This window comes from Aphelocoma coerulescens, chromosome 3 (genome assembly GCF_041296385.1).
Source record: "Aphelocoma coerulescens isolate FSJ_1873_10779 chromosome 3, UR_Acoe_1.0, whole genome shotgun sequence".
NCBI classification, from domain to species: Eukaryota; Metazoa; Chordata; class Aves; order Passeriformes; family Corvidae; genus Aphelocoma; species Aphelocoma coerulescens.
This window is the reverse complement of record NC_091016.1, coordinates 89,844,243-89,872,109: the sequence shown is the minus strand read 5'-3', so window position 1 is coordinate 89,872,109 and position 27,867 is coordinate 89,844,243. Positions and strand designations below refer to the sequence as shown.

At 41.4% G+C, this 27,867-nt stretch overlaps 1 protein-coding gene across 1 annotated transcript; it reads right to left on the bottom strand.

Moving 5' to 3' along the window:
- Positions 1-3,585: 3,585 nt before the first annotated feature.
- TBX18 (T-box transcription factor 18) lies at positions 3,586-27,180 on the bottom strand. Its single transcript, XM_069008604.1, has 8 exons — positions 26,716-27,180; positions 25,762-25,945; positions 24,126-24,227; positions 21,010-21,181; positions 14,505-14,672; positions 13,238-13,302; positions 9,542-9,636; positions 3,586-6,992 (listed from the first exon to the last, which is right to left on the bottom strand). Exons 1-8 carry the CDS (start codon positions 26,984-26,986, stop codon positions 6,268-6,270), a joined length of 1,782 nt encoding a protein of 593 aa, XP_068864705.1. The 5' UTR covers positions 26,987-27,180; the 3' UTR covers positions 3,586-6,267.
- Between the last annotated feature and the right edge of the window lie 687 nt (positions 27,181-27,867).

The window sequence follows — 27,867 nt, the reverse complement described above, 5'->3', positions numbered from 1 at the left end:
CTTACTCATAGTCTTCCTTTGCCTTAATTTAAATTTTATTTTCCCAAGGCTCCTCTCTTTCCACAAAAGAATTTGTATGGGACTGGAATCTTCAGTGCTACAGCCCCTAGATGTTTAGTCCCCTTCTCCCCACCCCCCACCAAAATGTTCAGGAAATTAATATATCCAGTTATAGCAAAGTGAAATAAATGTCTGCTTAGATAATTGCTTTTATGTGCATTGTAAGATGCTCTTTAGTTACCACCACGAGGATAACAGGATTGCACAGGCTTGGCCTGAAATGAATTCTCCCCGAAATCTGGTCTCTTAAAATAGCTTTGGGGTCTGTTTAACACTTGTGAGGCTACACTTCTACACAGGATTACTAGAACCACATAAATGACATCTTCTTGCACGTCCTTGTGTGACACGGACAACACCCTGGCTGAGTATGGGGCAGGTAATCCGGAGTGCTGGCTGCATCAGAGGCCTTTATCACATATCAACAGCAGTCATCTGGGGGACGGATCAAAGGGTCTTCACAGACGTCTCTGGAAGCATTAGTGTCCATATTGCACTTCAAAGAATACAAGGTCTATCTGGGAACACTTCCATAAACTGGGACCCATTTTTCTGCTTTTCTGGTTTCTGCCATCTTACATTTAAATATGGCATCTGGTTTTCTTCTTACTGAGAACCATATACCGAGTATAGTAACCAGGAAAGGGTGGGGAGATGTTTTCCTTTGGGTTACTGAACAACATTGCCTGAGGAATGGAAACACTGCTTTGATTGTGATACAACCTCTATTTTTATTACTTTTCTCTGTAAAATACAATAAAAACATTGTGGGGAAATATATAGTCAATTATCTGCAGTGGAAAGGAATACACCATCCATCGGCAAGGCTTTTGGGGAATGGAGCAACAAGTTGCAGCCTTGTCTTGTCTTTCAGACTATGGCTCAAAAACTGCAGAACCACAAATTTAAAAACAAAATACAAGAATGTGAAATGCAAGAAGCCAGTTCCGTCTGAAAAACATCACAAATGGACAAAATAATGGCCAAGACCATTATGACTACAGCTGCTGCGTGGGTAAAGCACTCCGGAGCAGAAAGGGGGATGGCTTAGGGTCTCACAATGTGTATCCATAAAACTCAAGTCAGTGGCAACATTACCACTGGCCACAGTGAGCCCAGGTTTCCTCCAACATGCTCTAAATTTATTCTTGGCTCTCTATTAGAGCATCTAAATAAAACCAGTGGCGTGCAAATGAGCATAAGGGCACAGCAAAGTCAAAGAGGCAGCAGCATTGACAAAGGCCAAGTCTGTGCTGGGGCTATGCTTAACATTCACTGCCATAGCCCAGCTTTCAGGTAGACCAAGAATTTCCACATCACACTTTATCCTTCCTGGCTAGCCTTTATTGTCAGTTCTCAGTTTAGGCTACAGCCTCCTGTGAGAGGTGCACTGGGATATGCTTGGATAGAACTAATTGTGGGTGCTGCCACAGCACCTGCGACATTCCAGAAGGGTGTGGTGGCACTGCAGGGTCCATTTGTGCGATCTCCATTGTCTCCCGCCATTCCCTGCCGCAAAACTGGAGCCCAGGTCTTGAAACCTGGGCACTGCCTCCAACATTTAGAAAGGCCTCAAAGAAAAAATCTGGAACTGTATCAGCTCATGGAAGTTTAATGTTCATTCTGCAGTGGTGGAAGATGTGAGATATTAACTATTTAAGTGCCAAAAAACCTCTGAAAGTGACACCCAAATGAAGGTCAGGTGAGTGTTTCTATTTGCCCACAGTATTTGATCTGATTTACTGATGCTTCTTGAAAACACTTACTTTACAGGCTTCAAGTTCTAAAACTGAGGCAGAAGATTCAGATTCTCATTTTGATGTAATTTCTCTATCTGGGCATTGGACACCGACTATCTGAGATGGTTTCATGGCCAATTCAACACTGCTTTTCAAGAGTAAGTGGTGACTGCAAAGGACTTCTGCTCTTTTGGGTAACAAACACCTTTTCAGAGCTTGAACACAACAGCACTGACAAAAACCATTTAAAGCAAGTTGAATTATCTAGAAATGTTATTTCCTAATGAAGCAAGTTGTGACCTCTTAAAAGTGTGTGTCGCCTTGGCATATCAGTGTTTTGAAACAACCACGTAACTGAGGAATATGGTGGAACATAGGGCAGAACATGAATTTTCCTGCAGTTTTACCTATTTCAAATTGACATATCTACAACTTCATGTTAGATACAAGGCAAAATACTGAATCTTGAGGATCATGTTAATGAAGAGCTCAACTGACAAATTAATAGTTTTGTCATCTGAAGTGCAGCGTCAGCCCCAAAAAAAAGCACTAATTCATTATGATAAATTGAAACCTTTTTAAACACACTTCTACACAGATTTATTAGATATTTTATCTTTACAAGACAAATATACCCATAGAACTTGTGAGCTACTTCTGATGATGATTTATATTTTTTTTTCTTGAACTGCTTAAGGTACAGGCATACTAGTATTAATGACAACAATGTCCATGACTTTCAAGTTGCTCCAGCTGTCTCTTCATTAAAGCAGAAGTAAGCCCTCTTAAGAGTCTGATTGTGATATTAAAAAGAAAAAAAAAAAGAAAAAAAAAAAAGAAAAAAAAAAGAAAAAAAAAAGAAAAAAAAAAAAGAAGACTGTTCTCTTATTAAAAACAGAAGCTTTCATTCTCTCTGGAGGCCTGATATTTATGATCAAGCATTTCATGCCTACTTCTCTTGCCCTAATTCTGGTCATTTGCAACAATGCTGGTGTTAAGTGACTATGAAACCCCAGTCTCTGAAGTAATCAGATTTTCAGGCCCTGTGCCCTATGTCACATGGAATCATTTATTGCAGTACAATAGGAAATAAGGCCACTATGCATAATAGTATTTCTGGGGGGAGAAATGGTGCTCATTGCTGAGTAACAGTAGGCCAAGATGATTATAGGTTGTAAATTCTGCCTTCAAAATCAATGGCTCTTTGCATTTAGAACTAGCAGAACTAAAGGGCAAATTACCAAAAAAATACAGAGAGAGAAAACGTGAATAGTTTGGCCCAAGAAATTGCCCACATGGAGTGCTAAGTTCTCAGATCCAGTTGATACAGGGCAGCTGAACTGGTCCTGGGAGCTGGGATGACATGGGCTATGAGGAAGTACCAAAGTTCCATTACCGGCTAAAGACCCTGGCAAGCAGCTCAGTCCCTTTTCCCCACATAAAAACCTCACAGCTCTGCTTTCAGCCTGATTATCTCCTGGTACACAGCATCTGTTGGGACGATTGTTTTGCATAGAAATAATAAGAGAGGTTCAACTGCAGATGGTTAAAGAATTGTGGACTTGTTAGAGCTTGTTGTATTAAATCTCTGAAATTCAGAGCTTACCTTAGAGACACTGTCTTCGGTCTTGCTGAAGTTGTAGCGAAAAAAATAGGCCCAAGCCTCTCAGTTTTCCAAATGTAGTAAAAAGTGTTTGAATACACACTTTAATATATTTTCTGTGTCATTTTTGTAAAATACAGATATATAATTATAGATATAATGCATATATAGCATTTACTGTATTGATAAAAAAGCTAGTCTTTTCACAATGACAAACCAGTATTTACAATATTATTCAAATTTTAAGGAACAAATGAAACAATATTGTGTGGTTATATGATAAGACTAATTTGAGGAAAAATAAGAGACCAGTTCTAAAAATTCCCAGACAATAAAGTACATAGTCTTGACAGAAGCACCACCATGAACATCCATGCACGACCCTTTTTTCCTTTTTTCTCCTTATAGGAACATGCATGATTTAGCTCTTCCACATTTCTACCCAGTCACAGCTCTTAAGTTGATATGGGTAATTACCCTTTTTCAAGTACAAATTACTTGTACCATCTTTCCACTTAAGTGTTTTTCCAACTGCAAAATTTCAGTTTTGGCTAGAGCAGGAATAACTAAGCACAAATTACTTCTTAATTTAAACCAAGAGATCTATGACAATTTAGACAGCTGAAAATTTGCCCATCCCCCACACACCTTAGAACCATTTCACAAACCATTAGCATGAGTTTGAATAGTGCTTTTAGCATTGCAGGTCTTTTCTAGGAAGTTTGTCTCAAAGGACACTGCACTGCCAAGACCAGCGACAGAGCCGAAGTACCACGAATGTTCTTCGTTATCCTCATATATGAACCCTACCCAGCCATTCATCTGTAACATACTGTCCATAGCACAGCAGACGTAATGATCTTCATTTTCAGTGTACTGTCACCCCTTCCTCAGAGGAAGAGAAGTGCTATTACCACATTTTTCAGAAGAAAAAAAATCTAACAGACACTGAGTGAATTTAGGTTCACTCAGAAAGGTCACTTAGGAAGTTTGAGACAGCAAAGAAGCAAGCCCACATCACCTCAATTGAATCCTCTTCTCTTTCTAACTTTGAATGAGAACTTTATACATATCTTTAACAGACACAGATATATAACTGATAGAAATAAAGTCTTCTTCAGGCACAGGCATAAAGATTGCTGTTCTATTCCCAAGTAAGCGGAGGTAGCAAGAGGGCTGTTTCTGCATGCATTATCTCCATTCACTGAAGAAATGTTAGCTGGAATGAGTCTTTCTTGAAGTGAGAGTGTTTAAGCCTACAGTTTGCCAGAAAAGATATAGGAACACTTGAGAAACATGAAAATTCACCTTCACCAAAAAAATCCAACAAACATAAAACCTGAAAGACCTTAATCTCCCCTTCAGTGCTGACTAGGGAAGCATTTTCAACTACATCTGTACCCACCTCAGAATGCCTTTACATCACCTGCACAATATAAATGAGGATTAGCATACTGTTGAAGATGACCTGTTCTCTCAAGCACTAAAATTTGAACCTCTGTGGTTCAGCTCTGACAGACAGGCAGCTGAGAGGCAGCTTTTGCAGGAGGACTGATACACACCTGGACTGTGCAGGTGCAGATGAGGGCAGAAATTTGACCATGGTAAATGACTCTCTGTGTCCTTGTCACTCTGGAGAAGTCTGGTCAGGAGCAGATGGTGATCTACGTTCTTACAAGTGCCATTTAGAAACCAGAGGTGGAAATGAAAGAAACCTGTCCAATTCCAGGACAAAACCAGAGCAACAGGAAGGCAGCTATGACAACGTTCTGCTTCCAGAAACTTTTGGGCAAACTGGGTCATCTGCCTTATTGATACAGGTGATGCATTTTTGAAATACTCAGGATGCACGACCTTTCGCCCTCATTAAAAAACCAAACAAACAAAAAAAAAAGCAAAACACCAAACCCAAAACACATCACACACAAAACAGGTAAAACCAATAATGGAATTTCTTATCCTGCTCACTTTTTTTTTCCTAAATCAAACCTGCATTTTCCTTTAAAAAAGTAAAAATACAAAAACAAAGATACATTAGAATATCCTACTGTCCAGTAAATGTCTTATAGGCAATATTTATGGAGGAAAAAATGCATCAAGCCCTTCCTTTGACAAAAATTAAGCACCCCAAAGTTCATTTCATACAAAGGAATGCTGCTTCTAGTGCTGTTGGTTTATATTATTCCTATCACCATGATTTGAATACGCATTATTTGTCTCAAATATATAATCATAAATCTAGACTAATGCTGAAAAAAACAAATCCTAGTGCGAATGCTGTGCTGTTGATAAGCTAAAAACAGCATATCATGAGAAGGCAAACGAATCCTTCCATTTACTTTGTAAATAATCCATTAGCTAAACTTCTATTTTAGGCTGGATGTTTGATGCTTAACACTAAGAAGCCCAAATACCCTTTGTATCCCTTATAACAGAGAAGAAACTTGCAAAATGCCTTTGGTGCATCAGCTTATTGTATGAATGTTTTAAAGAAACTCGCTAGTAGGAAATGTAAGTGGGCTTTTTTGTGTTGTTCAATACTCCAAGTGTCACTTCATTCTTTAAAGGGTTAGAACAGAGGAGGGGGAAAGGGGAGGAAGCCTTACTTAATTTGTTGCATATGTCCCAACGTGTTATACAACTAAGTGTATTATACCAGAAAACTAAAGCAGTCTGCACTCCAGCAAACTCTGTGTAACTCAAAATAGGAGAATAATCTGGCCACAAGCAAGACAAAATTTTAGTGAAACTTCCTCTCATATTATATATACACACACTTTACAAGCTACATCGAGTGTCCTTTCATATTCCAAAAGAAATACATTGTAGACACCAAACATACTGTACTTTTACTTAAAGGCTTCATCAAACCATATGTGCAGACACTTGAGAAGACGAGAGTGTCAAGCTTCCTAGGGTCCTAGAGTCAAAGAAATTCTGCTGCCCCCCACTGCTAAGTAAGTGCACTCCTTCCACAGGGGGCAACATCTGCCGATCCGTCATGGTTCCACTTGGTGAGGACCCCAAGAAACTTCCTTGGGAAGAAACAATTTTCTCAGGACTGGCAGCCAGTTTAGGGGATGTGGAAAAGTTATATCCATAGAGTGCACAGGGACTGTGCAGTCTAAACGTGTTGTAGGAGCCTTGGTGGGTTTGATTAGCAGTAAAGGCATTGCTGGATGGGGAAGGCATGATGTACTGGAGCTGTGGAGACATCCCTGAAATCTGCATGGATAAGCCAGTCTGCGGGCAGCTGAATGCATCCCCTTCATTGCCACTCATAGACATATTCACAGTTGTGCTACTCGACACACCGACATAGGAGGGAGTCCTTGGGGGTGCAAAGGTCTCACTGGTCTGGTTCGTGAGCCGGTTGTAGGTTTCAGCCAAGGAAGTGCTGTATCTGTTCAGGGTCAAGCCTGAGCGGGCACAAGCTGTGTAGTCAGCTGGAGCAAGGGTACACAGCTGGCTAGTGTTGGGACTGAGGTGGAAGGCTGGAGACGAGCAAGGGGAACCTGGTAGAAGGTGAGGGTGGGTAGATGGCACTCCACTGCCAGATCCCTGGAGTAAAGTAGAGGAACCTGCATTTCCTGGAAGAGAATATTACAGTGTAAGAAGCACATTGGGAAAGGTCCATTTCCTAGGTAATAGATCAAGACCTTTGCCTTTTATAACAACCCTTGAGATTGAATCCAAATCAAATCAATTAAAAACTTTTACATACATGTGCAGGAGGATGTGTGAGTAAACCACATGCATATATTAGTTTTTATGAAGTTACGTTTTTACAGCCATCACTCAGTACTTAGAGCTCCTGCCCAAAAGGTTAACTGCTCCTGATATGACATGGAAGGAAATTGCATGGCAGTTAAGATGTAACCAAGTGAGTACCACATCACAGGACGCCTTCTTCAAAATTATGATTTTTGGCTTGTCTATGCTCTTGCTACAGTTTGGAATGGGTTTCAAGCACTCTCTGCCTGACTGTAACTGTCAGAGCACCACCTGAGGAACCAGCTCCTTAGCTCAGATGACAGAGACTCTCACAGATAACAGCTTTAGGAAAGTTCCCAACTTCAGAACAAAACTTCAGAACAAAAAATTTCTGACTTCGAACCAGAAAATTCTGAGAAAAACCAAAAAAGTTCAGAACAACTTCAGGAAAAGTGTAGGCTGAACACTGTGCATAACTGCTTCATTCCCTGAATGGATAGGTTTGCAGTCAACTGTTTGCAAATCGTTAATTTACTGATATCAGAACTTTTTACATTACAAATCCCAGTGCTGAATGCTCCTGAAAGCACACTGCTTGCTACAGGTGAAGCCTTTTCTCAGGACTGAAAGTTTCCCAGCTGCAAGAAACATTTCCTTTTCTTAAAAGATTGTATCTTCCTGAAAACTCCGTGTAGAAAAATTTACTGGGGCCTTTTACAGTCTCCCAGGCAGAAGACACTTAAAAAGGAAGACCTCCTGTTTACGAATCACATTAACAATCAAGCAACCTGATGCTGCAAAGAAATAAATGCTGTCAATAAGCTAACAGTTGATCATAATAGGTGAGCTAGTAAAAAGAAAAACACATTATTAATGAACACTGCCTGCTGCTTCTTCTCTGTTAACAGGATACCACAAGCACAAAGCACCATTAGACACTGCCACATTACAGAAATCCTGGTATAAGACATATTTTTCTTTTAATCTCAATCAATGCCTCCACTACCTGAAGATGGGCACTTTCAGCATTAACAATCAGGACAAATTTCTAATGGGGTCTTTTGGAAAGTCTCTATGTCCAAGGTATAGATGACTACAGATTTTGCAAGGATCCCAGTTTCCATCCTCAGAGTATCAAGAGTAACTTCAACAATCTTCTTAACCTCAGGTAACAGCAGAAAAGGAAGTGAGAAGTTCACAGCAGCAGTTCCTGTGCTCTCAACAATGCTCCTACATACAAACAGCCAATGAAGCTGGTCTTTTTCCTAAACAGATTGCCTGCATCATCAGTTGCCTTTCAATCTTACAGAGTCTTACAAGGGATTTCAGGTCTCAATCTAACTTCTCATTAAAGGCCTCTCTGATGAGACCACCCCTCACCCCCATGCTCCACCCAAAACTTTGCCAACACTCACTCAATGTATCTCTGACTTGGCACAAAACCTCCTTTTAGTTGCCCACATCAAGGACTGATGCTCAAGATTTCTTGAAGGAGTGAACTAAGAAGTTGACAAAAGTGATTTTCTGAATTTCTGGATTTTCTGTATTTTTGCTCTGAGGAGGTTTAACAACTTTGCAGTCAATATATAATCAAGAAAGCAGACTGTATGTTTGTAAATTTGGTAGCAGAAAATGTGAAGAATTGGGAGCAATATGTGTGATTTAGCTGGGAAAAGGCTGAAAGGTTTTCTACGTGCATTGGCGTACTCTGGAAATAAAAGAACTCAGAAGAGAATACAGAGATTCCATTCTCTTTCCAAATAGGCCATTTAAATATTTTTCTCACTTATGACACTACCTGTACAATGGGGAAAGTGGAAACAAAGAGGTTTCCAACAAAGAGTGAGGAGCAGGAAAAAGCAAAATGGAGAGGAGATCCAATTTTTTAAGCTCTAGGATGCAGATAAAGTTTGTTGGCCCACTTACTGAACAATTTACAGGTCTTTAAGAATCAAGAAGGGGTCCTAAGAAGAAAAAAAATTAAGCTCCCTACTATTTTTTCTTTCCTTTTGAGAACATTTCTTCTCTGATTCCTTTTTTTTTTTTTTTCCTTAAAAACACAAGTGATTCCTACGCTGGTGTTTGGGTGTGTACAACGGAAGTCATCTGTAAGTGATCTCTACCCTTTGTAAATAGCCAGAGCATAATACTAAGGAACAGGTTGTTCAATTCTTGTCTAACTGGCATTCTCCTCCACATGTGATCTGATTTTTCTTTACAATCTAACATTTTTATTGCCACAGTGGTTGAGTTAGCATTCATTTTCTAATTTAGAATAACTGATGAGGGGGGATGGGTGCACTGTGGTTAGTTGGTTGTTTCTGTCTTGCAAGTGACACACTTACCTAGACTTACATGGGGTATGATGGGCAAAGCTTCATCTTCTTTCGTTTTTGTTTTGAAAGAACACAAAGACAATTGTTACCTTGTTTGGGTATCCCAGGTATATCCTCAAATGTAAGCGTCCTCAGGGAAGGTCTCCAGAAGGCGTAAGACTCTACCAGAGCTTCCAGTCCCATTCTATTTAGAACAAAAGAATCACGGTGTCATGAAAGCAACCTATATTTTGCCACACATCTCTGGATACTCTACCTCAGAAACATATAAAAATTAGTAAGATTTCAGGATTATTTTGAAGTTGACTTTGCATTTTAGAAAAGAGCCTTACAGCCTATCCACGAGACCACAGAGACCTGCAATCACTGGGCTGACACCACACAAAGTGTTTTCCAATTCCACAAGCCTGGCTCTCTATTTCAATATTTTGGGCCTTTTGGGACGGCTGTTTGAGTGGGAAGACTTGGCTAAAATGATGCAAAATGTTTTGCTAGTATGACATTTCTTAAAGAGATCATCCAGAGGGATGATCTGCTATTTCTTCCTAGAAGAAAGGTAATCCACTGACAACTTCTATTAAAATAGAATTCCCAGTCATTACTGATGAGCTGGAAAATCACACTCAGAACATGAGCAAGGCATGGGCATACAGATGTTTTGCTACTAAAATCACATAAAAAGCAACATTGTCTTGGTTATTACCTGTTAAGCAAAATGCCTTTAGAAACTAAAAGTCTTAGTTTATTTTCTTGCCAGTGTCCTGAGAAAACAGAAGTGACTGTGTAGACAATGGTGGCAGACACTAATTAGAAGAATCTCTGTTTCCTGAACGTAAAGGCCCATTTGTTTTCTGACAATTATTTATGAATAATGCACCTCAGAGGTATATATACTTAGAGGTATAATTTTGGTGTTATTTTTGGCTGCTGGGCCCCAGAGGCCTGTTAAGTGTCAGCATCAGGCACACATACAAGGGCTTGCCTTCGAGCAGCAGCACTTTGTAAACTTGAATTATGCAAATAGCCCAATGTGAAGCAACCAACATGTTCTGATACTGCTCCTTCCAGCAGGAACACAAATGTCTGTCAGGAAACATTTATGAAGCATTTATTAGCTGAACCTGGACTAAAAAGATAGCCTTAATTTTCTGCAGTAATGGTGAATTTTCATTTCTAGTTAAAGCAGAGATAAAAGCCACCTCCTGGAGGAGTGTAGCCAAGGCGATAATTTATACAAGATGCCTTCGAACAATTTCCACATTTTATCACCACCCTAATTTGCGCTATCAAATGCCCAAGTTTATTTAACAAAACAGTTATGTTTTTACCAAAGTATTTAAAGGGAGAAATTCTGGTCCTTTCCTGAGTAAAATTTTTATAGGGTCAAACTTAAGGCCCACCTGAAGAATGAAACTATTCTCAGCACATAAATTCTGTTGCACTTTGCAAATGCACAGGGAATGTTTTTAAAAGGTGAAGCTACTGATTTCTGTAAAATAGCCTGTGGGACTGAACAAGAATGACCTAGAAGGGCATATTTTTAGCTAAACAGAATTACTGCATGCAGCAGTGCAGAGTAAGATAGCTGGAATTATTAAAGCAATACTGAAAAGCTGGGTATAATTTTACCACAGTATTTTTTTAAACTTGTTGCAGACTAAAATGCCTCAATGATAAACGTACCAGCTAGAACAATGAGAGTAATAGAACCTTAACATTTAATTTCAGTATGTAGTAACAGAGTAAATTAATAATGGACTGAATAAACCCATAGAAATTTTCCTTGACAACTAAAATTCTGAGCTGAATTCCCAAACACACTTACCCAGTAATGCAGACTATAAAAGAAAACAGCAATACCAACCTCAGTAAAGCAATGTTAATTTGCAGCAAACAAGAGTTTGCAGAGTCAATTCTGTAACGAGTGTGTTTGTAGAGTAAAAGCACTCAGACCTCATTTAAAAGCTGCTCCAAAACATTTTACAGATGATGGCTCTTCCTTCAGGACTGGTCTTCTTAATCCATTTCCATAAAAAATAACTGTCTTCCATATAAAATATCCAGCTTTTTTTCTAATGCCTGAACCAGACTATTCTTAGCAGCCAAACAAAAAACACCTCTCTGGATACACCCGGTCCCATAACTGTATTTGTGTGGTTGCAGATGCAGTACTCTTACACTGTCCTCAGGTAATACCAGAGCTGTCCTGCCATCTTAAGACCTGTTCAAAACTGGTTTCTGAACAATTCTTTCCTTTCTGTTTTAAAGGGTATCTTTTGTTTCATATAACATAATGGAAGAAATTCCAAGTCTACCTAAACTTGTACGTTTCAGAGGATCAGGATTTCACACTTCTTAGGAAGTTCCTTAGTACTTATCTTATAGTTCTGCAAAGAGCAAGCATAACAGAGACACTGTCTATGAGAGAGAGCTTTCAAACAGGGCACGTATGGCAACCCTTTTCTTCCTAAAGTACACAGAGCATGTTTTGCTTCAGACACTGCATTCACCTGGAAGCTGCTGTTCACTTAATTTCTAACTAGAAGGCTACAAAGGACTGCCAAACTCTATTTATGTCAGTGCCTGGGACATCCCATTTGGGCTGCAGAGCATGGATAATTATTTCTTGCTAGAAGACAAAATCTCAAAGATACTGAAAAGAAACTTAACAGTGAATGCCTCTAAGTCTTTACAAAAACCTCATCTTTTCTGTAAGTATTCATCTTCTAAAAACTACTCTCATTTGCTGTCCAGTCTCAGCTTGCATGTAAATCAGGTGTAGGCACAAAACAGGCTTTAATGCTGTAGCATCTGCTAACAGACAAGCTCAACAAAGTAACTATCAAAAAGAAACTCTCTGATCACTCCTACCAGCACACAGTCTGCTCCCTTCTCTGCAAGGCTTGTCATAATTATAACAGCTGCAGACACCAAACGCAATGTGGTCGCTGGAACTGAAGTATAATATACACCACAATAAAATACTGCGCTTTTTTAGCTGAAATGGTTTAACATACAATTCAAAGCAGGCTTAAGTAGCTTGCATTAAACAGTCGTTGGGTAAAATACCTCATCAGCCCTGGCAGCCCGGACCAGACCCAAATCTCCACTTTGCACTACTCAGATTTCCCATTTCAATTTTGAAAGATTCATGAATCAAGAGAGAATAAGCAATTAATCAGTCCATCCGCAACAGAAGAGGTGGAAACCAGTCTCATTTCAAGGTCTTCTATAGCCTGCTAGAAAAGGTATTCACCTAGGAAGTGGATTTAAAACTTCTTAGACTAAGTAGACCCTTGAACACAGGTCTTCCACCTCCTAGGCAAGTATACTCAACGTAAAGTTACTGCACAAAGCAGTTTCTCCCCCTTTAGGAGGAAACAAGCCGTTCATCTGTGCTATATGCCACTTCCATGCAAGAGAACCTGGGCTTAGAGCTTGACAAGGGTATCTGTAACTTGTGTCTCCAGCCAGAAGAAAGAGGAGATTTCAAGCGCAGCATGAAATCACGGACCTGAGGATACATTAAGTCCATTTGCAGCCTTCATGGTATCTCACTGCTTCCACTGAAAGGAAACTTGAGTTCGTGAGTGCCAACCTGTTCTTGACCTAGATGGTCAGAGGTGTAGCAAAGTGAGCTCACCACAGAGAACATTACTGAGTGGTCCCTCAAGGAGTTCGAGCTCTCAAATTAGTTTGTCTCTAAGTACAAGTGTTCACCTTGAACAGCCTTCACAAACTGATTCTGTCAGCAGGAACAAGCCCAGCTCCTTCCCAGCACCTACCTGTTACGGCCTGAATCTCTAAAGCCTTTGGCGAATGGATTCCTATCAATCTTCAGACGAGTTATCTGTGGATATGATTAAGAGAAATTATTACCGTTCAACTCAGGTAAGTAGCACAGAAGACAACTCTTCTGACAGAAGTAAGCTGACAATAGAAACATCTTCATATTTGTATGGTTTAAGATGGTTGTCCTGAAACAGCAAAATAAGGACCAATCTTCTGATCATTATTTTTACAGATCCCCAGAGAAACTAATAGGTATTTAAAGTTGCCAAATGGCAGTTGGAATTACTGAGAAAAACTTCAGGCAAATTTCATTCTTCACCTAGGAGAGTATACTGTCTGACTGCAATAAAATTTAAATTAAATTTTATTTCTGTACTGGTCAAGAAGGAAATGTGAAAAGAGAGATTATCTCTAGGTTATTATCCTCCATAAAAAAGACACCAAACCAAACCAAACCAACCAACCAACCAACCAAAAAACCCAGCAAAATATACCCCACCCCAAATAACTGTATTTTATTTTAATAAATGGGAAAGTCACCAAATACTTATATTTCAGTATTTACGTGGCTCTCCTGCCCTTCTCTTTGTAAAAATATCAATGCATATGTAATTTCAAAAATTATGGCTGCAATAATTTATATGGAATTAATAAAATGTCACAACACTCACTGTGGTGTCATTATGTCTGCTAATACTTCAACGAGAGGTAGAAACAGCTGAGTGATACAACCTGCAGTTTACTTTTGACTTTGAATCTGTGTGGACCCAGATAAATTGCCCATAATAATATAAGTTGTATGCAGTTAATAAAAACTACTGAAACTTTCTTCAGAACTCAGCTTCTCTGTTAAGGTCCTGGGAGTATTAAAAGCACTGGAGTCAGGAACAAAAGTGCTTTAAAAATTCTATCCAGACACATATCTACATTTAAAGGTATAGAAACATCTTTAAAAATTAGACTGCTCTTTGCCTTGTTCTTCAATGCTATATTTATAATCAAGACACCATTAAGCATGCTAATTAGACTGTGTGATCACCATAATAAGAATGATTTTTTACATGCAGCATCTCCAAAGTCTCAGCTGTAGCCTCCAGGCACTGCAGCAATACTATCAGTGAAAGCTACTTGTAAAAAAAGGGTTTAGATAATTTTATTTTAATAAGAGTTACAATAAAACTATCTGTTTTTCTCCTATCTTTTATGTCTCTGGACTGCTCTGAAAAGCCTGTAAAGTGCTAATCAGAAAGCCCAAATTACCTGTTGATTTTGGTATGCTGTGACAGTAGTGAAAACTGTCTCTGGAAAGGAGAAGGCTTTCACCCCTTCTCCTGAAGGGATGGGCTTGACAGGGGACAGATCATCACCACAGTCTTTTCGGATGACGTGCACACGAGGCTGATATTTATGCATAGAGTGAAGGATAATCTACATAGTCATGAAAGGAAAAAGATAACATTTATTAGAAAGGACACCCTGCTGTTTCAGGACTAAGAGCTTTTTGGAACGGGTTATGGTATGTGTTTACCATGCCACTTACTGGAAATCAAATGTTTTCTTTAACCTCTGAAGGTTCTTGTTGCAGTAGTCTAATCCCTGTGCATTTATGTTATTGCCAACCCTAAGCATTTAAAAATTACGACTCAGGAGCTCCAAATTCAGAGACTGGCTCAATTGAAACTGGCTCAAAAAAATGAGGAAAAAAAAAAGAGAGAAATCAGGAGTGAAGTCTAAGTCCCACTGGAATTATGAAAGCTTTGTCACTTTTTTCCACTGAAGTCTGGATTTGATCTAACAGGATTAACAGCAGCAGAAATTTGCCTTTTGTTTTTGGAACCTTCAGGATATGCTATTGGAGCAATTTTTTCCTTATATCCCAAAGGCTGGAAACCTTGGTTGGAACACAAGCTGAGACTCTCACACTTTGAAGAAGCATAAACTTAAGAGTAAAATGATACCAGAATCCAAAACTCCAAAGTGTTAATAGGAATCAATTTATAATACAGACGATGAATTTCAATAAACAAACCCCTCCCAACATACAAAAACTCAATCAAAAATAAATTATAAAAGAGAAGTGGATGAACTCATAGTGCATAAAATTAAACACACAAATACCTCTTGGTACTGCATCACAATTTTAGAGGAGATTGCAAATACAGAATTTTTCCTCTATTTTACTCCACTTCAGCTAACCACTATTAAAATAGAAGATTTCAATAAAAAAATTTTTAAGTTTAACTATTATTGTTGGAAGCCCTAAGAAATTAGTAACTTGATAAATAAATAGTCCTATGGCTATTGGCCTGTGGAACTACTAATCAACATTCTGGGAAAGCTTTTTAATTTCCTGCTCCTTGAGTAGCCTCAGAGTGTACGTGTGCTCAAGCACTGAACAGAGCCCCTATGCCAGACACTGTGGAAGTTCATTCACCCAAATGATATAGAGGACATTACATTCATTTGGATAAACTAGAGTTTAGTTAGTTTAATACACTTGGTCCTGGCCAGATTACATGACCCTGTTTTGGTAAGGCAAGTTTCTGGATAATCAGGAGTTTTATTAGCCTTTGAGTAAGGATTTGACAATGACATCATAGGCTCCAATTAATTTGCTCAGGGAGTGCCCTATGGATGTTCTCATACGAAGTCTTTTTCTGAAATCTTGAACAGAGCAAGATTTTTTATCATGCAAAAGTGTTTTCTCTTTTACAACACTCCTTCCAGTTCTCCAGTGGCAAAGATCTACAAAATGAAGACGTGGAGAGGACAGCACATTCCTCATCCCGTTTTCCTGTGAACACCGAGTGGTACCAGGGGAGATACTGGTGCAACAGAAAAAGACGTGATCAAGGAAAGATGTTTCACTATTCAAACCCCCTGCAACTCTGTGCCTTTCCATTTGTCTGGATGCCACTGAGCACGCCACGTTCTGCTCCCACACGGATTACTTGACCCCATCAGCTCTGTGGTGCAAACTACTGCTTGCCCGCACATCAGCGATAACCCTGGCAGCCACAAAGAGCTCTGCTCATACATCAGAGCAAGTGAAATGAAAGCAGCACAGAGATGAACATCTCCCACTGCTTATCTGGGTGGCTATTACAGCTAAACTGGTCCATGTCATCCCCTAAGAGACACCTGTCTGGCCCTGTCCTATACTGAAATCTCCTGTGCTGACACACTGTTTGGCAACTAGCAAATCTGTATCAATAATCTTTTTTCTTGATTTTGTACCATGTCTTCTAACAATGGAATCTTTGTTAGTGATCTGAAGGACTCTGAACTCTAAATAATGCATAACTGCAAAGCCCCTGTGAATGAAAGAGCAGCATATGAATATAGGACATAAAAGGAGGAGATACAACATCCACTCCAAAACCATTTTAGCTTTATTATTCAAAGCATCACCTAAAGCTACTGTGAAGAAAAAGCTAACAAAAAGGAGATTCTGGCTTTTCATTTCACAGTGCTTGCACATTTAAAAGCACCAACAGGATCTGACAGTTTATGTGCAGAAACAGCAACTTTTCCTTCATGCCCTTAAAATCCAACACCAAAAAAACCCAATCAGAAGTCCTGCTGTGTTCCCAAATATGAACTGGCATTACATTCAACTCACAGTTGAAGAGCTTGCCTCTCTCTACAAAGCCCTCTCAGAACAAGATCAAAACACTTCATGGGGGAATAAACCTCTCTCACAAAAAGTAAAATTGTATTTTGGCCACAGCAGCTGTCAAGAAATCACAATCAAACAGAAGACACCGCAGCAGGGACCCCACAGGTAGGAGGCAGAGCAAAGGCGACCAGAGCACCTGCAGGCACACAAAGCTGCAAGCACCTTTGCAAGGGCTTCTGAGAGCTGCTGCCACAATGAGGCCTCAGAGCTGACCCTGAGCATGAGCATCACTGTGGCACAACCATCTCAGCCAGAACAAATGAGAGCCAGATACCCCTTCACAGGGGAGATGCCAATCTTCCAGCAACTTGGCAGTGCCAAGACTACACAGTCACCTCCCCACCACTGGCACGGTCCTTGCTGCTTTTTTTGCCAAAAATCCTCCTTTATCCTCCCTCCAAAGCACAAGCATTCAGGCTTTCTGCAGTCAGGGAAGTGTGTGGGGCTGAGCAGCACGGATTCCCTCTGTACTAAGACAAAAACTGCAAGTGCAAATGCTGACGTTTCACAGCTTTTCATTGTGACAAGAACATATAACTGCCCACTGACTGTAAGCAGAGCTCGCTACTTGGAGCCAAGTCTGGGCAGAGTTACAGTCCGCCTCTGCTTCCAGCCTCGCCCCACTTTCAAATGGGGAAAAACACCCACCCCAACCACCAAGGAACAATTAACACACTAACAGCCTCATTTTCACTAAAAGCTAAAAGATGTTCCTCTGCATCAAAAAATAGTCAGTTGAAAAGCATGGAAAATAGCATAAAAAATATTGACTTTTCCCCTCTACTGAAATTCAGTTTAAAAACTGCATTGAAATAGAAAAATTACCCAGTTCTAACCAGCCGGAGGGAGAGTCTGCTTTTACAATGCAGCACTCACTCCACAGATGAGAGAGGGATGAGAGGCATTAACAAAGAGCATCCAGACCATGCACTTTTCAGTGACAACTGCAAAATCCAGGTTTACTTTTCCTTAGCATCACAGTTTAGATGAAAGACACAAAAGCCACAGTGCGTGTCTTAACGACTCTATAAGAATGCAGTGTTTCAGTGTTTCCAAAGTAGGGAATTCACCCTGGAACTCCCTTTTGAGATCAGAAACACACAAGGAAAACATGTCTGTACAAATTTTGCTTCATCTCCTCAGACTGCAAGTGGAACCCATGTATCAGAGAGAGTCCTATGTGCAATATGTACTTCAAAATCTCTCTGCTGAGCAGCACTATAAAATTGCGTAGTCACAAACTCCCACTTGAAATATGAAAATAGCAGCAGGCAGCACAGAATCTGGAAAGCAGTCGGGCAGTGAGTCTCTCAGAGATGGCTTATCTACTTTCACAGAATGCTAATCCCAGGGCAACACAATGCAAGGGGAATTAACTGGCTGCCACCAACTACTACCACAACATAAATACTGGGTAGGAATTCTACCTTAGTGCCTATTTGCAAATACTGTCTCTATTCCCACAGACATGGGCCACTTCTCTCAGACATTCTGAGAGTTAATACTCTCAAATAGGTAAAAGGGCTCTAGACTGATATCATGCAAGCTCCCTACCTCAATGCCTGCAAGATCAAAACCTACCCCTGGGATTTCAACACAACAACACTGCAAAAGCTTACACCTTCAACAAGCACAGGAAGCATAAAGGAACAATTCCAACAGGGATTAAATTGCCAGAACCAGAAAGCAGGGAAAGCATTCCCAAAGAACAACAGCTAAAGCCCAACGCTGCTTGGTGGAAACCCCACCAAGGTTTCTCTGAGCCATTCTGCCTAAACATGAGAGGTAAAAACCCCACTTTCTAATAATCTAAAATATACCCCATGTTCCATACAGGAGTGGGAGAGTCAGAACATCTGATACAAGAACAAATATTAGAGGGACAGCCTTGACTCCTAGCTCTTCTAATTCGCCATCCGTCCCCCAGTACCCTCCTGAGAAAAATGGTTTCTTCCTGCTTATGAGAAACAATTGGTTTTTTATATTCATCACAAAATATGATTATTCATTTTCCATTATTGCTAGAGGCATTCAGAGGCTACATAGCTTTTTCAATACAGCATTCCACACTACCATAGCTTTAAAAGAAAAAATGTACCCATTGGAAGAGACACTTTTCTGCTTTCTGCTTTTGCCTTTTCTGGTAATTATGAATGACATGTTTGCAATTTCCCAGATTTGAGAAATATGAAATTATTTTACAGTCATCCTTCTTTTGTCCTTTTATTTTAATACTTAAATTTCCATTTTGGGGAGAAGGGGTACTGCCATAACTCTGAATCAGTTCAATGTGTCTCAAATCACTGTACTTGAGCTTCGCTTCACTCCTTTCCAAGCTGAAATACTTAACTAAAGACCAGAAAATTTATATCCCCCCATATTACAAATAACAGTGTGCTGTGTACACTCCACAGGTTTCAGCTCAGAACAAAAACAAAGCTAAAATCTGGGATGGAAAAATACAGTAACACAATTCTCTGCGTAGCTGAGATTTTATCACAGGGCAGTTTGCAACTGCAAGTGCACGGGTGGACCACAGTACCCACAGATCATCCCTCTGCATCCAGCGAGTACAAAAACCAGCTCCCTGCTGGAAAAGCAACATTTTATCCATTTGCGTCTGCTTCACTTTCAGAGCCCTTACAATAGGCTCAGGATTCAGGGAAAACAACTCCCACTTGAGAGGAGTACCCAATACACGAATGCTGGGGAAATGAAGGGAATTTCATATGCTAACCTTAACTCAAAAGGATGCTGCCAAGTAAGACTCCATAACTGTAATTCTGGAAAGAAGCAATATCAATATAAAACTTCTTTTGTACAATCCTAAGAAAAGCATTGTTAATTTCAGTGAATACTCCCACATTTCTTTTAAGGAAGAACAAAATAAAATTATGAAAACTATTGTACAAATGGAAGCCTTTTTATCCTTGTTATCACATTTGCTAGCTCAGCCACTCTCCTGTATTCCTGCCTCTGTTAATCTCATTTGCAAACACAAATGAGGGGGAAAAATCTCAGACTATGTATTAACAAAATACAGAGTTGCAACCATAGAGAAAGATGAGTGTGGTATCTTTGTGCTCTGTGCCAGGTATGTTTTATTTTACTCCTTTCCTTGAAGGACAAAGCATCTTGGTTACTAAGTTGGTTTACGCTAAGGACAATGGAATCCATATCCTGTCTCAAAACTTTCCTCCAACATCTTAAAACTCCACCACTTGGAACTTGATGCTCCTTCTGAAAGGATGCCAACATTTGCCATTTATTACAGAGGTTTGTAAAATCAAAGACTTCACCCTGACTGAAAAAAAATCTCATTTTTTAATTATTTCTTAAGGTGTCAAGTAAAACTATTTTAGGGATTGCTGGAATGATACTGGCTTACATCTGTCATGTTTCAACAGTTTTGAAGAGAAAAGGAAATATTAACATAACACATTTTGTCACATTAGATAATGTCATAACTAAACAATTTAGAACTTGCAAACAGAACACTCATACTGCATACGTCTTCGCCAGTTTTTTTCAGAAGTAATGAGCCTCAGCTGTGAGAGGGTCTTGCTTCATAAGGTATGTAATAAATCATCATCGGAGCAAACCCAGCTCCCATGTTGTTTGTCTTTGACTGCAATTATTAACACCTCACGGGGTTTCACACAAACGCTTAGGTTAAGAAAATACTTAAGTGTATTTTTATGCACGTGAAGTTATTACACACTATTAATGTTTCTTCTAGCCACTTGTGAATTTAAGCGTCCTTTTCGATCGTAGCAGAAGTTGCGAGTAACACGCTTGGTGGGAAATACTGAGAGCAATTCTGCCCCCCTGTATTAGGCAATTTAGCCTTGTAAAGTCTTACTTTGCAGAAGGAGTTCTCTCTTTGAGGGGGGAGTAAAACAGCAGGCTCTAATAAGCAGTTAATTATCAGAGCAGAAAGTAAGCAGATTTTAGATCTGGACAGTAAAGTTCCAAAACAACTCTGAAAAGTCAAGCCTATTTCTGGCACCCTGAAGCTGCACGTCAGAGCCTCTCAGGGCTGAGCAATGTGCCTACACATAATGCCACTGAAGAGCAAGTACTCACATGCCCTTGATCATCCAGCTCGTTATTGGTAAGCTTCAGTTTGTCAAAGCTGATCACTTGTCTCATCCATGTCTCCCCCGAAGCGGGTGAATCAGGGTGAATATAAACACGAGGCGGCACCGGGGAGTCAGCATTACCAGCTACCATCCACTTGGAACTATGATAAACATACCTATAAAAAGAAAACAAATACCTTTAACCACAAGCACCAAAACAATTTGTTAGACCCGTTCAGCATTAATAAATTAGGGCCCATGCACACAGCAAAAACCCATCAATTAAAAAAAAACATGAAAGGACACAATTTTACATAAATAAAAAGATTTTTTTGTTTGTTTCAAAACGTAGTTCTGGCACCTGCACAAATAAGGTTAAAATTCATGCTCTGATATGACCCTGCTCTTCCTAAAATCACTCACAGTCTCAACATTAGCTTTCAAAATGAGCTTTAAGCTGGTGTCAGTTTAGTGACTGCTACAGGTCTGCTCTGAAAAGGCATCAGCAAACAAATCTGGTCCTTCTTTTATCAAATTGAGTAGTAATTCCATATTTGGAAGATTTATCATGTTGAATCTAATATAAGACTCTATAAATAAAGCTGTTGAAGGGAAAGAACATTATGATTAGGAAAAATAATGAAAGTATTTGAAACTATGCCCTCGATATTTCTGTAGACCATATTAATTGGCTTGAACAGTATTGCAAAAAGGTTAAAAAATGAAAACACAGAGTCTGTGTTTCCTTTGATAGGCCAATGCTGATGAGGTGATTTTATGACAAAAATAGTGCCTGCTTTGGTAGAAAATTTATTTTGAAGGCAGACACTTCACAAAGCAGTTTAAAAAGCGTTAATTGAAAGGGGTTTATTTCCAAGTACAGTAAAATTCCAGTAATTCAGCTGTATTTTTTAATGAAAACAAGAAAGACTTTATCAAATCATATCTTTGTACAATTCAGTTCCTTATTAAAAAATGACAAGCAACATAATCAGAACAGAAAACAAAATGATCCAATGCAGGTATCACTCCATACAATTCATATCAAGCTGCATAGTAAATTCTAGAATGGTGGTGAAATTCTCTCCTGGGGACAAATTCTCAAACCCAGATCACTGTTGTAACATTTTAAATTTATTTTACATTTCTTGTTTATACTACATATATGCTTTCCCTAGAAAAGTAAATAAAGTTATAAATACACATAAATACACATTTAGTTATAAATACACATTTTGAGGTACAGCTTAAGCTTCCAAATATTTATAAGGTCAAATTTTGCTAGAAATCCAGACCTAGATGTGATTTTCCTCATTTCCATTAGTTTTGCTATCTGCTCTGTCAGCTAAAGACTAGACTCCATGTGACTGCTGTCATGTCTATGAAATTTAAAGATCTGCAAGACAGTGTGTGAAGCTGCATGAACAGCCAGAGCTGAAATAACAGTCAGCAATACAAAGCACAGAATAGAATGAGAAGAGGCATCAAGTAAAACACGTAAAACATTAATATTTAGCGGAAAGCTCAAAGGCATGGATACTAATACATGAATACAAAAAAATTCAAGTTTGTCAGCTAAGAAAATATTGCTCTTCATACAACTCTTGTTAAGTTACTTCAGTTACCTGTGCACCACGTATCACACTGTGAAGACAGTGCAGGTCAGTATGACTGTAATTATTTTAAATGAAATGAGGTTTAAACAATTCATACTCAGAATAACTGCTTTTAATTTTTAGGATAACATTTTAATTAATTTGGGATTGCTACCTTGCTTTTTCTATGAATTTATGAATTGTTCAGACCTTCTAGGAACTATATGCTTAGATTGTAGTAAATTAAGTAAATGCATACATGCAACACAAAGCAAGAAAAAAGCTTTCATTTGGACTGCGCTGCACTGGTACAAAGAAAAAAAAACACTTTTTCCTCTGTGGTGCAGACAGGAAAGACTCCCCTAAATGTATATGCTGGGCATCCTCAGCCCTTTTATCTGGTGCCCCTTGTTGAAAAACAAAATCTAAAATGGTTCTAAGAAAGGTCTTATACACCCCATGAGAAAATGACAAAATAGCAGTCAATGAGGTAAGTACAGGAAAAACACAGGGCAGCGTTTGCTTAGGACACAAGGCAGCATTCCTGCAGAACCAACCTTTTAATCTTGGTCTGAAATATTCCTAGTTCTAGAATTAAATCTGCAGCGGTTTTCCCTACATTATACTAAGTATAGGTTGGAACAATCAAACCCGCAATTGGTAAAGACCTGATCCTGTCTCCACTGTACTACTCTGGCCAGGCTTCCCCCCTGGCTCCTCTGGAGCATGGGATTGCATCTGTAAAAGCAACACCTTGGAAATGGCTTCAACTCTCAACAGGAACTGCTGCGGGCCCAATCTTGCAAACATTTCTGCAGGACCAGTGGCTTCTGCAGAGCCCAACCAGCTCCCTCAATACACACCTACCCTCGAAATAGTGAATGCTTCAGCACATAATTTCTACTCCTAAACGTTCATAGAACAACCTCTTTTGTTGCTCACATGGTTCTCCAGACAATAATGCCATTAATTCTTTAAATAACAGTAATTAGAAACATTACCCTTTATGAGTCTAAGCAACCAAACATCTCAGTGATAAACAGCTTTTAAATTAAATTATATAAGCAATTTGAAACATGACCAAGACAGCTTATAAGTATTTTATTCAGATATCCATGCTATTAATGTTATTAATTAATGTGAATACCATTTAGCATCAGAAAAATGTACATTTTCATATTTATTTGTTAATAGGAAATAATTCCCACTGACAGGATGAGGAATAAAATATGATAACATTTCCTGACCACACTAGAACTGCCCTCTGAAAGCCAAACCTGAGCATCTGGCCACAGTACATACACAGTGTGAGGCAAATGTATCACAAAGAGCTTCAACACAAATTTTAGGTGCTTTTGCATACTTGGTACAATGTGGTCTTTTAAAATGGACTGGGTGAAAATAAGAATCTTTAAGGACAGTTAAATATGATCTTCTGCTAATTTATGTTGTGTTAATATTTTCTTCCAACAGCCAAGAACCCTATAGCTTACATCATATGTTTTTTGCCTAAAAGCCACCATACCTGTATCTTTTGTTATCCACTGGCACAATATCCATAGCAATGTAATACTGCTGATGTGGGTCTAAACCTGAGATCTTCACTCTCATTGCGGGAAACATCCGCCTGAACATTGGAAAGAGAGAGGTCATTTTTAATACGAAACAGACTCGGGAATGGTTGTTTAGGAAAAGTAACCGCTTCGTGGGATTTTTCTCGTTCTTCCTTTTAGCCTACAGAGTCCTTTTGGACGATTATAGTTACATAGCCATGAAATGGCCCATTCGATATGTCAAAACAGATTTCCAAAGTGGATTTACTCGAACAATGCTTCGTATGTTTGGGGATACGCTTTGGGAGTACAGCTATTACCACATCATTTCAACTTTATTGTTAGACAGTAAATCATTTGGGCTTGAGACTTTACTTTAGCAGTACACACATTTAAAGCCCATTTGAGATATTAGCTAGAAATGTATTCCTGGAGATGTGCAAACATCACCTCCACCCAGGAAGCCCAAGGCTTACAAAAAGGCAAATTGCCACCGAAGTTTCAACTGACAGCAGAAAATGGGGTATCATTGCTGTAGCGGCGAATTAGAAAGCTAAATCCACGGTGATACAATTATAACACTGCAAGGATGCAGTTATAAAAGCCAATGTGCCATGCTCTAACCCAACAATATGGTCTTTATTGAGACGGGACTTCCTGTCTGCAACTTACTAAAGGTGAAGTGCGAGAGCTACTCTGTCTTTGAAAGGTATAGTAAAACTTCTTTATTGAAAGCAGAAACGAATCTACGAGCTAATTTCTGAAAAGAAAAAAAAAAAGATAAAAAAAAAACTTTCAAGATTTAGATTCTTCTGTGGAGAAATGGATTAATTAACCAATTAGGTGGTTTTAACAGAAAACTGCCCGTCTTAGTTTGGCATGCTTTTTTATCAGAAAACTTCATTCTTGAAGCCAAAAATAAAAAAAGAAAAAAAAAAAAAGAAACGTCCTGACTGCACGCTAATAAAATACTCTTCTATATTTTATAAACCTGAAAGTTATTCCAGTTTACTCAGTATTTGCTGCTGTGCTAATATATATATATACACACACACATATATTAAAAAACAATCAATTAAAAGTCGTTACTGGAAACAAAAATCCTATCTCCTATCTCCGCCATTTCTGAATATGCAGGAGGGTAAAAACCTGACTGTGGCTGACTAGTTTTTGCTGTTATTTCAGTGCACCTGTAAGATAAAACAGAAATTCCCCGACTGGACTCTCTTAAGACAAATGTAGCTTTGTGCTGTTTAAGACTGCGTTTCAATCATTAATAAAGCCTCTCTGAAAATGCAGACGGTAGCATATGGATTCAATAAAATATGTTTTTGTAATTTCTAATAAGTTCAAATACTTTTATACTTCCCAGGTTTTTACCATGTGTAGCCCCTAGAAAGGGGAAAAGCTTCCCCCCAGAAGGGCACGGCGCTCCCAGACCTCGCCCTAATGAACAGGAAACCCGAAACGCCGCATGCTCCCGTGCCCATCTAACATTATCGCCATCTACCTGCCTCGTAAATCTGGAGGGTTCCCCCGGTTTTCGCCCGCTTTGATGTGCCCGCCCGCCCCGGGAGCGCGCGGGTGGCGGCCCCGCGGTGCCGTTACCTTCCCGCCTTGGTGATGATCATCTCGGTGCCGATCTCGTGGAAGCGCTTCCAGAGCTCGGCGCCCTGCAAGTCCACCCTCGGCGCCTGCGGCGTGGGCAGCGGCGAGCCGGGCTTCGAGCCCTTGGGGGAGCCGCCGGGGGAGGCGGGCGGGGAGGCCGCCAGGAAGCCCTCCTCGCAGCCGCCTGCGGAGAGAGCGGAGGAAGCGATAGCGGCCGGGGCAGAGCGGACTTCAAGACCGGGGTACCCCTCGGCCCCGGCCGACCCGCCGCCGCGCTAGCCCGGCGGCAGCGACGGCCTGCGCTGGCCCGTCCCGGGCCGCAGCCTTGGCTCCGGGTAGGGGGCCGATCCGAGTGCCGGGACCGCGGAAGGACGGCCGGGCTGCCAGGGACGAGCCGCCCCCAGCGCCGCACCGCGCCCGCGCCGAGGCGGGCGGCAGCGGGTCCGGGATGAGAGGCCGGCGGCGCATTTCGTTTGGCCACGGGCTTCTGTCCCGCAGCGGGAAACTGCGCTCCAGTCCGCACACAGCAAATTGCGCACACACATATATGTAGGTGTTTTGTGTGTGTGTGTGTGTATATACATATATATATATATGCACGTATAATTCTATACATAGTTGCATATGCATTTTTGCCAGCACATACACACATACGTGTTGTATAAGCGCTTCTCCCTCTCCTTGGAAGCAGGGCTAGGGACAGCCCCGTGCCGTCGCTCCCCCGCGCTGCGGCACCCACTGCCCCGCCGGCAGCCGCCCTGCCCCGTGCCGGCGTCCGAAGGCCGCCGTGGATCCTCACCGCCAGGCCAGCGGGAAGGGTGGTGGGTGCCCACGCAGCGTGAAAAGACAGGGATAACGAGGAATCAGAGCGCCGATGGCAGAGGGGAAAGGGGATACCGAGCCCGGCCGAGGAGCGGGGCCGCGGGCAGCGGCGGGACGCGATGCGGCACTCACCGGCGGGGGCGCGGGCGGCGCAGCCCAGGTCCATGTCTCCGCAGGTCCTGCCGATGGCAGCGGCGGGGGAGCTCTTGGCGCAGCAGCCGCTGCCCCCTTCGTCCTCCGCCGCCTCGTCCTCGCCGCCCAGCTTCCGCCGCTTGGGCTGCCGCGGCGGCGGCGGCGGCTGCTGCTGCTGCTGCTTCTCGGCCCCGATGAGAGCCTCCACGGAGAAGGCGTGAGCCTTGAGGCTCATGGTGGTGCCTGGCGAGGACCGCCGCTTGTCGGCCATGCCCGCCACCCTACAGCCCGTGCATCCAGGCCCCCCACGGCTGCCGGCACCGGCACCCGCTCCCGGCCCGCCGCGCCGGCCGCCCTCCCGTCCTCCCGACCGCGCAGGCAAGGGGCTGGGGCTTTTCCTCGCCTTTCTTTTTAAATCCGAGTTATCAGCCAAGTTTTTTTTGGTTGTTTTTTTTTTTTTGGGGGGGGGGGGGAGGGGGGATTGTTTTGGGGTTTTTAAAGTGGAAAAAAAAAAATCTATTCCTTTCTGCAGATGCGTTCCTTCTCTCTCCCTCCTCCTCCTCCTCCACGTTCTGCCCCGTCTGATGGGCCAGGCAGGACTGACATGGGTAACAAACGCTCTGCGGACACAAATTAGGGCTTGTAATTGAAATTTGTTGCCTTGATCTGTCAGCACTTCCAGGCAGGAGACCTGTGGGAAGAACTCGCTCATTAGTGTCACTGCGGCGGCGGGGGCCGGGCGGAGCCGCGGGGCGGGGGCGGCGCGGCTCGGCCGCCCGCAGCCCAATCAGCGCCGCCCCGGCCCCGCCGCCCCGGCCCCGCCGCCCTTCCAGGGGGCCCCGCCGCCGCGGCCGGGGGGAGCGCCCCACCGTCCCGCGCCCGCCTCTGCCCAGGCCCGAACAGCCCCGCGCCCCCGGCCCGCGGCAGATGCACCCGCAATGAACGCTAAAGGGACACCCCCGATCCCAGCCGTATCTCCCCCCGAAACGCAGAGGAAGGGGGGTTCTCGGGGAGCGCAGCGTTTGGGCCGGGAAAACCGTTCGGACGTTAAAAAATGACGTTGTGCCCTGTCTTGCTGTAAGGGATTAGGAATTATTGCTGTTACTGTTGCGCTTGGAGACTGATCGCGTTGTTATTCAAACTCTGGCTGCA